This window comes from Ananas comosus, linkage group 19 (genome assembly GCF_001540865.1).
Source record: "Ananas comosus cultivar F153 linkage group 19, ASM154086v1, whole genome shotgun sequence".
Classification (NCBI taxonomy): domain Eukaryota; kingdom Viridiplantae; phylum Streptophyta; class Magnoliopsida; order Poales; family Bromeliaceae; genus Ananas; species Ananas comosus.
In genome coordinates, this window is record NC_033639.1 from 8,128,097 (window position 1) to 8,141,368 (window position 13,272).

At 39.5% G+C, this 13,272-nt stretch overlaps 1 protein-coding gene across 1 annotated transcript; it reads right to left on the minus strand.

The window, feature by feature from the left end:
- Positions 5,575-12,816, minus strand: LOC109724784 (translation initiation factor IF-2-like). Its single transcript, XM_020253714.1, has 6 exons — positions 12,362-12,816; positions 12,142-12,320; positions 10,762-10,842; positions 9,315-9,377; positions 9,163-9,222; positions 5,575-6,155 (listed from the first exon to the last, which is right to left on the minus strand). Exons 1-6 carry the CDS (start codon positions 12,660-12,662, stop codon positions 5,979-5,981), a joined length of 861 nt encoding a protein of 286 aa, XP_020109303.1. The 5' UTR covers positions 12,663-12,816; the 3' UTR covers positions 5,575-5,978.

Genomic DNA, 13,272 nt, shown 5'->3' on the forward strand with positions numbered 1-13,272 from the left:
ATTTACTCTGATAGGTTACTTATGGATTGACTACTAACCCTCAAATTAGTGATCATACTTGATTTTGAATTTATATATATATTTTTATTCTAAAATAAATCATATCATAATTTATCATACATTTTATTATAATAAAATAAAAGCCAAAGAAATAAATTATAGTGGCTTAAAGATAAAAAAACTACTTACGATGCTTGAATACTCTACTGTCCTAGTGTACTCGCTAATATGGTTGATTTATAATATGTGTCCTCACTTGGATATAAAGATTTTAATTCTCAGTTAATTTTTTGTAGTACTCGTTTGTCTCTTTTATCTTTAGAAGTATTGTTCTAGAAAATGCACTTATTTCCTACGAAACTATGCAATGTAATTTTATTGTAAATATTTTAGAACAATATTTTTAAAGATAAAATAGACAAACGAATACTACAGAAAATTAATTAAGAATTAAAATCTCTATATCCGAGTGAGGACACCTATTGTAAATCAACCATATTAGCGAGTACATTGAGACAGTAGAGTGTTCGAGCAACGTTGGTAGCTAGTATCGCTCTTTTCTTATCTTTAAACCACTCTAATTCATTTCTTTCGCTTTTTTTTTATTACAATAAATGTAGGATAAATTATGGTATAATTTATTTTAGAATAAAAAATAGGTTAAATTACATAAAACTCCCCTGTCAAAACCCGATTTTTCACTCCCCCCTGTCATTTAAAACCTACACTTTGCCCCCTTGTAAAATGAAAAATGTTCACAGGTGGGGTACGGTGTGTAAAATGACCATTTTGCCCCTCACCATTTTCGTCTCATCTCTCATCTTCCTCAACCGCCGCCTCGATCGGCAACGATTCACATCTCGATTGGCCGCGATTTCTTTCCATTTTCTTCTCCACTTGCTCCCCTTCTCCTCCTACACCCTCGCCGCCCATCGATTTTGGCGACAGTAGGGAGGAAAGCGAGGTGGGCGCTGATGGAGAGGTAGGTAAGGGCAACAAGGGCGAAGGCAAGGCGGTGGAGGAGGGCAAAGGGGATGTGGGCGAGGGCGAGGGCGAGGTAGTGGGGAGGGCGAGGCAGCGAGGTGGCGGCGAAGCGGCGAGCCGGAAAGAGGCGAAGCATCAGGAAAGAGAGCGGAGGGATATTTTTGGCTTAAAAAAATATTTTATAACGGAACCCTAACAGATCACTAACGGTAGGGATGAAGTGTACATTTTTCATTTTATAAGGGGGCAAAGTGTAGGTTTTTAAATGACAGAGGAGGAAAGTGAAAAATCATATTTTGACAGAAAATTTTTTTGTAATTTAGCCTATATATATATATATTCAAATTCAAGAATGATCACTAACTTGAGGGTTAATAGTCAATCCATAAGTAACATATTATAGTAAAATAATTTATAGTCAAGAATCCTACAGGGTAAATTGCACTGCTACCTCCTGAACTATTAGCGAGTTTCACTTAATCTCCCAAATTTTTAAAATAGACATCTAACACCCTAAACTCTAATATTTTATTTGTTTAACGGAGCTTGACGGAAAACTGACAAAAGGGATAATATGAATGAAATATTAGAGTTTAGGGTGTTAGATGTCCATTTTAGGAGTTCGAGGGGTAAAGTGAAATTTCGCCAAAAGTTAAGAGGGTAACAATGCAATTTAGCTTTATTTTTTATTTATAACTACCTACTATTCTTTTTATTTCATATTATCTATCCAAATGCTATTTTTTTTATTCTCGGAAACAACTTAATTTTCATACAAACGCAAAATTTATCTAATTCTTGCTTATACCTGAACTTATACTTATCTCTGAAATAGACAGGTCTTACTTATGCCCGAACCAAACGGATAGTATTTATTAGATAATTCAAACTACAATTTCAAAGTGCTTGAACATAAATTATCAGTCCTATAAATGCTGATTTTTCTTGCATCCAAACATGATTTTTTTTTTAGGCTAAATTACATAAAACTCCCTTGTCAAAATCTGATTTTTCACTTTCCTCTCCTGTCATTTAAAAACCTGCATTTTGCCTCCTTGTAAAATGAAAAATGTTCACAGGGGGGTACGGTGTGTAAAATAACCATTTTGCCCCTCACCATTTTCGTCGCCTCCATCCTCTTCCTCAACCGCCGCCTCGATCGGCTGCGATTCATACCTCAATCGGCTGCGATTTCTCTCCATTTTCTTCTCCACCTGCTCCCCTTCTCCTCCTGCACCCTCGCCACCCCTTGATTTCGGTGACAGTAGGGAAGAAATCGAGATAGGCGTTAATGGAGAGCTAGGCAAGGGCAACGAGGGCGAAGGCGAGGTGGCGAAGGACGGCCAAGAGGATGTGGGCGAGGGTGGGACAGTGGAGGAGGGCGAGGAGGCGGAGAGGTGGCGAGCCAGAGGGAGGCGAAGCAACATGAAAGAAAGCGGAGGAGTATTTTTGGTATAAAAAAATATTTTATAACGGAACCTTAACGGTAGGGGGTGAAGTGCACATTTTTCATTTTATAAGGGAGCAAAGTATAGGTTTTATTAAATGACAGGGGAAAAAATAAAAAATCGAATTTTGACATAGAGATTTTTTGTAATTTAGCCTTTTTTTTATACTTAAATTAGTATGGTCGAAGGTAAGGAAGCCATGCCAAAATCGCCTATAAGTGAGGGTTTCTCCATACATTGTTTACCGAAAAAATATGAGTAATACTACATATACACACAAAAAAAGGAACAGAACTGCATTCAATGAGTAAAAGCCATTCACTAGTTACTTAATATGGGACAAAAATTTTATGGACACCATGTCCAAAATTTTTTTTTGAGGATTGTCTGGATGGGTGCCGCGTGGCACCCGAGCCATGTGGGCTACCGTCCCCGCTGCTCTGCCTCTTGGGAGAGCAGCGGGTTTTTTTTCAGTGCACCCGGTGCACCATTTTTTTACTTTAAAATTTTAATTTTAATTTTAAGTTTAATTTTAATTTAATATAATTGATATATATTTTATGATATTTAAAAAATATATACAAAATAATTTTAAATCCTAAATTCTAAATTATTTTACATATATTTTTAAAATATCATAATATATATTATTAAATTATAATTAAAAAATACAAAATAAATTTAAAACCAAAACAATGTCCATATATATATAATATATATATATATATATATAGAGTATGACTAGAAATACTATTGGTAGTAAACGAGCCGTTTACTATCGATTTGTTTTCAGATGATAGAACTTTCAAATTGACGATCCGGACTCTTGTTGAAGCATCATCTATACGCACTTGAGAGTATTTAGAAAATCAAACAATTTCAAATCTTTGCGACATCATTGCCTAATGATGCAAAGGGTTTTAAAAATTTGTATTTTAATGGTCGATAAGAGACGTTTTCTCGTGTTAACAGCGTAAAGATATCCAAATCAATTGAATTTTATAAAAATTTTTAAAAGCTATTTAAAACAAGATCTATAGCTCTTGATCTTTGGAATTATAAGACTCCTAACATTAATTTTTAAAGAGTATTCATTTTCAGCATTTCTTTTTCTTTTCTTGATGGATAAAGAACAATATCGAAAGTGCGTGAAATTTGATTTCTAGAAGTTTAAAATGGTTTAGATCATATTAACAGGAGCTGATCGTCAATTTGAACTCTATCATCGAAACAAATCGGTAGTAAAATGCTCGTTTACTACCATTATCGCTACTGTATAAGTTCATATATATATATAGTATATATAAATATATAACCTCGAGTATATATATATATATATATATATAGAACTAGAGCTCTATGATATTAAATAGCATCAAATTATTGGTGGCTAACCAAGTTTTTGGCCATTGATTAAGAAATGTGGGTTAAGGATGAATGTGCGCGCGCCTAAGGTTGAGTGGGTGTTGGTTGAATAGTATGATCTAACGATGAAAATGATCAAAAGGGTAGATCTAACGGTGGAAAATTGGTACACCAAAGTCTTCATGCTATTAATACAATAGAGCCCGACTCTATATTATATATATAATACTATATATAATATTAAGGCAGGGCTGCTGTGCTCTTAGGAGCACGGAAGCCTCTGTGCTCTTGAGTCGTTTTTCGATGATGGAGTTCCGGAAGTCGACGATCGCTCCGTTAAACTTGATTTAGCCATATTTAAAGTTTCCTAAAAAATATTTTTGCGATTTTTCGATATCATTTATCTAGCAATCGAAATGATTCAAAATCATATAATTTTTAATGGGCTGAAATAAAAATCCTAGTAAAAAGTGGTGATATAGCACTAAAATTCGATCAGAAATATTGATCTTGTCATAATAGTATAAAGAATTTTGTATCAAAATTTCATCTAATTGAATATTTCACACCATTAAACTTGAAAACGGCAGATATCAACCATTAAAATTATGGATTTTTGAATCCTTTCGATCACCTAGGTAAATTATATCAAAAAATCGCAAAAATATTATTTTCTAGAAACTTCAAATGCTCTAGATTCCAAGTCTAACCGGAGCCGATCGTCGATTCGAAAACTCCATCATTCGAAAACGGCTCGAGGAGCACGGAGGTCTCCGTGCTCCTATAAGAGCACCAGCAACCTTACTTTATATATATATTATATATAGAGTTGAGCTAGAATACTATCGATAGTAAATCGAGCCGTTTTACTACCGATTTGTGTTTCGATGATACAGCTTCCAAATTAACGATCGGCTCCGTTAAATATAATCTAAACCATTTAAACTATCTAGAAATCAAATTTCACGGGCACTTTCGATATTGTTTTTTATCCATCAAGTGAAACAGAAAAATGAATGGCTGAAAATGAATACTCTTTAAAAAATGATGATAGGAGTCTTGTAATCAAAATCAAGAGTAAATCTTATTTTAAATAGTTAAAGAATTTTCTAACAAAAATTCAATTGATGTTGGATATCTTTACGCGCGTTAAACGAGAAAACGCCTCTTATCGAGCATTAAAATTACCAATTTTTGAAACCCTTTGATCATTAGACAAATATGTCGAAAAATTTGAAATTTAATTTCTAAACACTTCAAGTGGTACATCAATCATGTTCAAGCGAGCCGATCGCAATTTGGAAAGCTCTATCATCGATACAAATCGGTAGTAAACGGCTTGTTTAGCTACCGATAGTATTCTAGCAAAAACTCTCTCTCTCTCTCTAATATATATATATATACCTATATATATATATATATATATATATATATATATATATATATATATGTTAACATTAAAATAAAAAATAATGCACCATGTGCACCCAAAAAAATCCGGCTTCTCCCCAGTGCCACGCGGCGCCCATAGGGGGCGTCCCCAAATTGGTTTTTTTTTTGGACATAGTGTCCATAAAATTTTTGCCCCTTAATATGACTGGTAAAATCATCTCATTTATTGGATGAACGTATGAATGAGATATAAAATGTATAATTCTTTTGGAATGTAGTTTTTTCTTCCAAAAAATATTTTAAAAAAATCCCACAACTAAAACTCATTTTAAATTTTACATATACAGGGTTAGATCCACAAAAAAACGCTCGTGTACATAAAATTGAAATTAATAGAGCCAGCCTACACACTCATCTATTTTTCATTTAATTCATAACAATCCCACATCATGCTTACGAATCCGTGTCAACGATAAAAAATAATTACAATTCATGCGCCCAGGTTAAAGAATTGAGCATGGGATAAGATGTACAAATACAACTATTAGTAAATGACTAATTAAGCGTTAATCAGAATATCAACGATTCAGAGCCGTCCTTGATTTTCTCCGTTTTCTTTTTAATTTTCGTTAAACAACAGCAGCAACTGCAACAACATTCATTGCTCTTTGATGATCTCCGCGGCCCGCCTTTTTTCTATGTACACTTGGATGTTGGGGTTATTTCGTTTGTTTTTTTTTACTTCGTAAGGATCAGAAAAGGGTCAGCGAAGGATCGCAGCAGCGTCGGTTAGAGATCGTCGGATGCGGGGAGATTGAGATCAGGTATTCTGAAGCCGCCTCCTTCGCCGTCGTCGCATTGTACGAGAGGGGGCGGAGCAGCGCGGGGCGGAGCATCCGGCTCCTGCTTCGCTCGGGGCGCCGGCGAATCGCTTCTGATAGGTGTGTTCCGCTGGTCTAACCTCAGCTGCATGGAACAAGCAAGCGCGTGTTAGCAAATAAAACGTCGCTGGAGAAACCGAAAGGGGAGTGCGAAACATTAGAAAGAAAAGTCTGAGCACAAGCAGTTTATTCATTCATACATTGATTTCAAGGAGATAGAAGAGGAGTTCAGTGATTTGTATGATGAATAAGCAGGAAAATTAGTATACAAATAATTCAAAATATTATGTTCGAACTTAATCTAACCAATAATATCTGCAACATATCTACCTTATATGTGCTTAGAAGTATTATTTAAGATTACAAAAAATAAGACTTAACAGCAATTTAGAAACACTTGGTCAAAGTACCGTGATTGATTAAGGTAGATGAGGGTCAATTTCCGCATGGCAGAATCAAACGTAAAATTCAATATGATCTTAGAAGGAGAATACGTAAGGTGACTTTGAAATTGGACCTAGCTTAAAAGAAGAGATAATCTACGGACCACCTTCTAAAAAGAGAAAGGGGGTGATGAAAAGAATAGAAGAAGAAAAAGAGAACCAAGCGCTCGGGAGTCAAACCTGTTGGTTGCAACAGTGTCGCACCAACCAAAAGGGTTAGGTAGGAACGTAGGATACAAGCAGCTAACTTGGTAGTGCAAATTTAAAACTTGCGAGATTTTCCCTACCTCCTTTAAAAGTAAAAAGGGAAAAGAGAAAGGCATGTGATTGCCTGGATATCCTCATCTAGTAAGACGCAACAATTACAATAAGATCATGTTTGGACGTCTAAATAAGATATCTAATAATAATATATTCGGTATGATGATTTTCTTGTGTGATTGAAATTTAGAAGTATTGTTTTTAACTCATTCAAAGGTTTTGACAACTAATCTGATAGGATACCATCTTTTACCTACGAGATGATTTATTTTATTCCAAAAGAATAAACTAAAGTACTTAAATGCTATTCATTTTAAACATTAATCACGCTTCCCATCTACCCAATACTACATACTTCTTAAGTAAATCAAAAAAAATATATGCCCAAAAAAAGCATTTATGTATCCAAACAAAGCTTAAAGACTTTTTCTTGGTCACAAGCCAGTAGAGAATTTTTTGCCCAAACCTAGATTACCAAATCAGCTATGGACCGCCCATTCTATCTGATACTCCTCTTTCAATAATTAACTCATAGGGGCCCCTTGTAAAGTTTTAAGTGTTTAACTAATTGAAAAGGGCCAAAAAAATAAAATAAAAATTAGTGAGCTCACCTGCTGGCCAAGCACAAAGGACCACTTCCACAAGGAAATGCTTTGCGTCCTCCGAAGGATATACTTCAGAGACTAGTAATATGCTTTGAGTATAAACTAATTTAAACTATACATCTCATATATATATTAGCACATCAAACGGCCCGTTAAAACAAATAACAGTTTGAGCAAGATGTTCTCCAATAAGGCTTTGATGTATTAGTTTTTTTATGCAAACCTATCAAAACTTCCGACTACATGCATCACCAATCAGAAATCACTAAATTACCTATGTATACGTATTAGTAATATGTACATGAAACATTCTAAAAAAGTGCAAAATTATTACTTAATCTACAAACTTAGATCATGAAACTAATTGCTTCACACAAAAGGAAACCGTTAATGCAGATTCTAACAGAGCAAAGATACCGACGGACACCTGAGCACAGCCCATCTGTCTACATCACAGGGTTTCCAAAGGACAGAAGTCGTTGAAAGCATGAAATAAACAGCCTATCAACCCGTGACCATGACAAAGGATAGAATAGGCAAATTGTATGGATCAGACGAGCTCACCACTTAGTGACCCATGAATTGTGATGTTACAAATAGAATCAGAGTATGCTATCGCTTCGTTTATTTTTTTCTTCAGAAATAAATTTAGTTGAAAAATAAAATAACTAGGCTATTTGCGCTAGAGATAGTCGATCCAAATTAGCCTCATATTTTGAGGACCAAAAGTGCAGCTGGCCTATACTACCCGACAAGTTTACGTGGACTTAGACTAGAGAAAAACTCCGTGACAAATAATGCATGAAGGATATTCTCAGCAGGCTCAATAGAGAGCTCTAGGAGGTGCCACTCTGCAATTAGACAAAACCAACAACCGAGAAATTAACAAGACAATCGTGGGGGAAGAAGCCCCCACACATGCCCGCATAGCCGCACGTGTAGGGCCCACGTATCAGCCCTAACGAAGCTGACACGTGCGTGCTTTCTGTTGTCCGATTTGCAGATAACATGTCGCGATCGAGATTTTGTTAGGTCAACCTCCAATCCCTAGTGCTGTAGCGCGACAAATTTTTCACCCATCCACTATGGGGTTCAAGCAAGAGGAAAATTTTACTAAAGAGCTCTCCATCACGGAGGATGGGTGTAAACTATCTGGTTGCAATTTATGCGAATCTCAAAATTAAGTATAATCGGACGGTTCGCATCTGCCCGCCTTATTGAAGAGTTCTTCAAGAACTGTTTGATTGCATGTTGTAATAACTGCACTATATTTATAACTATATACGTATTCAAATTTAATATGTATAGAAATTTAAGTACAGCAGCTAGAATTACACCCAAACTGGCCGTGGGTCCAACTGCAGTAACTTGAGAGAATAATTTTAAATAAAAAAAAAAATTACCTCTCCTTAATCACTTTTTTAATAAAAAAAATATATTTTTTTCTACATTAGAGTTAGCTCCACTACCGCATATACAAAATAATAAAATTTTAAAAATACACTTCTCAACTACATGCAACTAACGAGTTATTTACAAGGTTAAAATATATATAAAACTTATCCGAATCACAGACTATTTTGATACGACCACCCAAACTTTTAATTTGGCTGATTTAAATAATTTGGCAACTCTTCGGACATAAAACTTATACTAAATTACTTATTTTAAAAAATTTATAATTATATAAATTATATAAAATATACTGACTAAAATTTATAAAAATACATGCGACCGAGCAAAATGCAAATTACTGGGTATGGATGAGGGAGAGGGGGGTCACCTGTAGCGTACGGTTCTCTGCCGACGCTGCGGCGCAGGCTCTGTGCAAATCCTCAGCCTCCTGTTTCGTTAAAAAGGAGGGTATTAAACATGATTAAAAATCACAATAAACACCGATCAACTGAAACCAAAATGAACAACGAGCTTTTTTACCTTCCGAAGCATCTCGTTCTCTTCGACCAGAGATCTCACCTCCTTCTGCAGATCGGGGAGCGCCTGCTCACCACGTAAGTACATACTACCGTTAATTAATCCCATAATACTAATTATAGTGGAGAGGAAGGGGTACAAAAAAGAGACGGAAAACACCAGCTTTAGTAACAAGGAAAAGGGTAAAATAAATACATTTTAACTAAACCACGAATAGACGCACACACAATAACAAATAAATGCGTCCACCAACCGTAACTTCATTTGCCTGGAACCTGTCCACCGCGGGAGCGGTGGACCGCAGACCACTTAGCTTTTTTTTTTTAAAAAAAAAAAGTGGAGGGAGGGTGGATGCATTACGGTCCACGGATAACGTGGTGGACAGGGTCCACGAGATATTAGTCCCGGACGGCCTCAGAGTTGCCCTTTTTGGACCATTTAAAACCGCTTCTTTTTCCGAGCGGGTCAGAGCATCTGTTTGCTCAGCTCTGATGCTGCCGTGCTGCAGCAGTCCCATACAAGTTAGGTAGGAAATGGCATACAAACCGTATTCCAAAATAAATCTCCCTCAAACTTTATTTTCTCTTATAAAAAAATTTTTTTATATAATTTTTATTTTTTAATTTTAAATTTAAATTTTGTAGTGAATTAAATTTTAAAAAAATTTATGTAATTTTAGCGCTCAAGTAGATATTTCTAACTAGTTGGTAAGATCCAAGATTTATTTGGGTAAAAATATAGGTGGCGGTGGCTAATTACAGATTCGAATACAGTAGAGGGGTCTCCGTGCTTTTTTTAAACCTGCAAATTATTAACTGGACCAGGTAATCCACGTGATACGTGTACCGAGCCTTCTTTCCCCAAACCAGGAAACAGCTGCAATTTTGCACTTTTACTAAACCAGCCTTAAAAAGAGAACACGTCCCAGCCTCAGCTTTAGCTGCTTTAAATAAAATAATAATAAATGAATGTCCAAAAATTAAAAATTTCACAAAATCCAAATTCTTATATATGAAAAATAAGTGATCTGTTTTATAGTATGATATCTGAAAAACAGAGTCGAAATTTGATAGTTTCTCCTAAAAATTCCAATACCTTCTAATTTTAAGACCCATTTCACAAAATTTTACGTGGCTACTCTCTCGCAGCAGTGGTGGACCAGGTCCAGGCAATAATTTTGCAAAAAACTTGGGCAAATGGGATTTTAATAGGGAGGGAGAAGATAGGTTGCCTGGTGGACCCGGTTCAATCGCACCAGTCGTCGACCGCAAAAGTAGCATCCATCATTTAAGAAGAAAAGTTCCAAAACTCGGGATTCAAAAGAGAGCAGCATCAACAGAGGATTTGAAGAACACGGCGGTCTACGGCTGACGTGGTGCACCGCATCCAGACAAATTTATCCTCTCGGAGAGGGTTGAAGAGAGAAAGAGATAGAGAGAGAGAAGCTCACCTTCTTCTTCCCCGGCCGCGGGTTTTTCGCCGGCGGCGTCTGGAATCTTCGAATCAACGGCTGCCGCCCGATCATCCCCACCTGAAACACAAGCGCACGCGTACAAAGCGCGTCAGCGATCGCCACGTGTCGCCAACCCTACCTGGCCCAATCAGGGCCGTTCAAGTTGGATCCGAGATAATTATGACGCTTATTATTATTATAAAGTGTATTTCAGAAAAAAAAAAAAAGTAAAAAAAAAAAAACCCAACACTACGGAAATATATGCTGCATCATCATCATTGCGGGACCGCGTGAGCCGGTGCCACGTACCCGTACAATTCAATGTATGCGGACTCCTTTCGTCCCTCGACTCCCTGCGTGGCAGCCGCCCATTGGCTGGAACTTACATACGGCGACGAGATCGCACACGCAGAAAGGGCAGATTACTGACCACTCCGGCCAACCACGGCTCGCCACGTGGACGGTCGATTCCGCGATTCGCTTCCACTCCCTCCCGGTATCGGATAAAGAGATGGGGATTTTACGACCGCGAACCAAACGCCGACCTAACGCGAAAAGTACCACCCAAGACCCCCAACCCCCTTATTTATCATTAAAAATTATTTTTTTAATATATATATATATATATATATATATATATATAAAATAATATAATATAATATATTGTTATTGTTATTTTCACCCCGCTTTTTGTAATTTCCACGCACGGTTTGACCGTGCGGTGGAGAAACTCAGCGCCGAGTAATAAATAAATTCCAGCGTGGAAATACCAAAACTCGTAGTTAAATTTTTTTATTTTTTATTTTTAATTATTTGATGGTTGGGCCCAGGGAGACACTCCCANCCCCCCTCGCTCGCCCCATCCACCCGCTCAAGCTCACGCGAAACCGCACCGGGTGATAAAGAAAGCTGAAATGACGAAAACACCCCTATTGAATTCCACGCTGCGCGGACCGATCGAGGGGTATTTTCGGAAATTCGGGGGCGAGGAGAAATCGGGCTCGCGGGATGCGGGGAAAGCCCCACCACCGAAGGGAGAAAGGGGTAGGGCCTCTCGCGGCGTAATTACGAAAATACCCCCGGTGCGAAAGTAGTCAACTCGAGATAATACTCTCGATTAAAATAATAATAATTACAAATTTTAAAACGAAAAATAATAGGGCCCAAAAAATAATAACGGTGAGATCCGAAGATGAGATGACGGAGCGGTGTGCAATGAATGGAGCGAGGAAAAGAAGAGGAGCGGGTAGGTAGGAAACGTAATTATGGAGTCTTGGTGAGGGTAATTTGGTCAAAAGAGGTTAAAAAAAAAAAGATAGAGAAAGATGAGAGAGAGAGAGAGAGAGAGAGAGAGAGGGGAGAGAGAGAGAATCGTACCTTGTTGTTGGTTGCGGTGGTGGGGCCGACGCGTCCATCCGCCGACGACGTGGAACCCTCGTCGGCGCCAGCGCCGCCGCCGCCGCTAGTGGACGCGGCGGAGCCGCCGCTGTAGTCGAGGGGCGACGCGGGGCTCGCGCGCATCCGCTTCACCCGCGCGGCCGCCTCCGCCGACGACGACGGGTCCCTCGGCGCGCGGCGGATCCAGTCCGCGGACGACCTCCGCGAGCGCTTCCCCCGCGCGGCGCGGGGCCACGGCTGGACCACGCGTTCGACGCCGGGTGCACCGGCGTCGCCCCGCCGCTCACGGCCGCGCCGGCCCCGCCCTCCCGCGGCGGCGTCGCCGCCGCCGCCGCCGCCGCCGCCGCCGCTGCGGCGTCGAGGGCCTCCGGGGGCGGATCCGGGTCCGGGAGGGGCTTGCGCCACGCCGGGGGCCTCCCGCCGAGGTCGGCGAACCGCAGCGCGCAGATCATCCGCGCCGCCTCCTCCGCCTCCGCGACGCACGACACGGCCTCCGCCATGGCTCGATCGATCGAACGAGAGAGAGAGAGAGAGAGAGAGAGTGCTCGCGCTAGGGCTCGTCGAAACCCTAAGAGAGAGAGAGAGAGAGAGAGAGAGAGAGAGAGAGAGAGAGGCGTGGTGGAGGAGGAGGAGGAGGACACAAAAAAAAACCTCGGCGTGGCGTGGGCCTTATAAAGGGGTGGAATAAAAGGGAATAAAAAAATATATATTAAGAAGAACAGGGGACTCGGACTCCGACTCCGACCCACTTCTTTTACTCCACAACCCCACCGTATAACCGTTACATATAACCCTCCCATCTCACTGACTCGTGGGCCCCGCACCTCAGCCCCACATCTCGGTCTCACAACCGTGGTATATAACCGTTGCATCCCTAGAGGGAGCTCCCCAGTGGGGCCCTTTTTCTCCGTGGACGTCTAAAAGACGGTTATGCCCCTGGGGGTTTGTGAGAGGGAGAGGGCGATTCAGCAAGGGCGTTTTCGTCATCTGAGAGGCGTAGGACGCAAGATAAGGGACGGGGCGCGGGTGGGGTGGGGGGCGCGGTGTGCATAGGTTTCCGTGCGAGTGTAAAGCTGTGGAGGAGTGGCATGTGATATTTGTATTGTTAGT

Coding starts and splice junctions, on each gene's coding strand:
- LOC109724784 (XM_020253714.1), bottom strand. CDS start 12,662: ATGGCGGAGGCCGTGTCGTGCGTCGCGGAGGCGGAGGAGGCGGCGCGG. Junction 12,321..12,361: donor CGGGGGAAGCGCTCGCGGAG/GTCGTCCGCGGA, acceptor CGAGGGACCCGT/CGTCGTCGGCGGAGGCGGCC. Junction 9,223..9,314: donor AGAACGAGATGCTTCGGAAG/GTAAAAAAGCTC, acceptor TTAACGAAACAG/GAGGCTGAGGATTTGCACAG.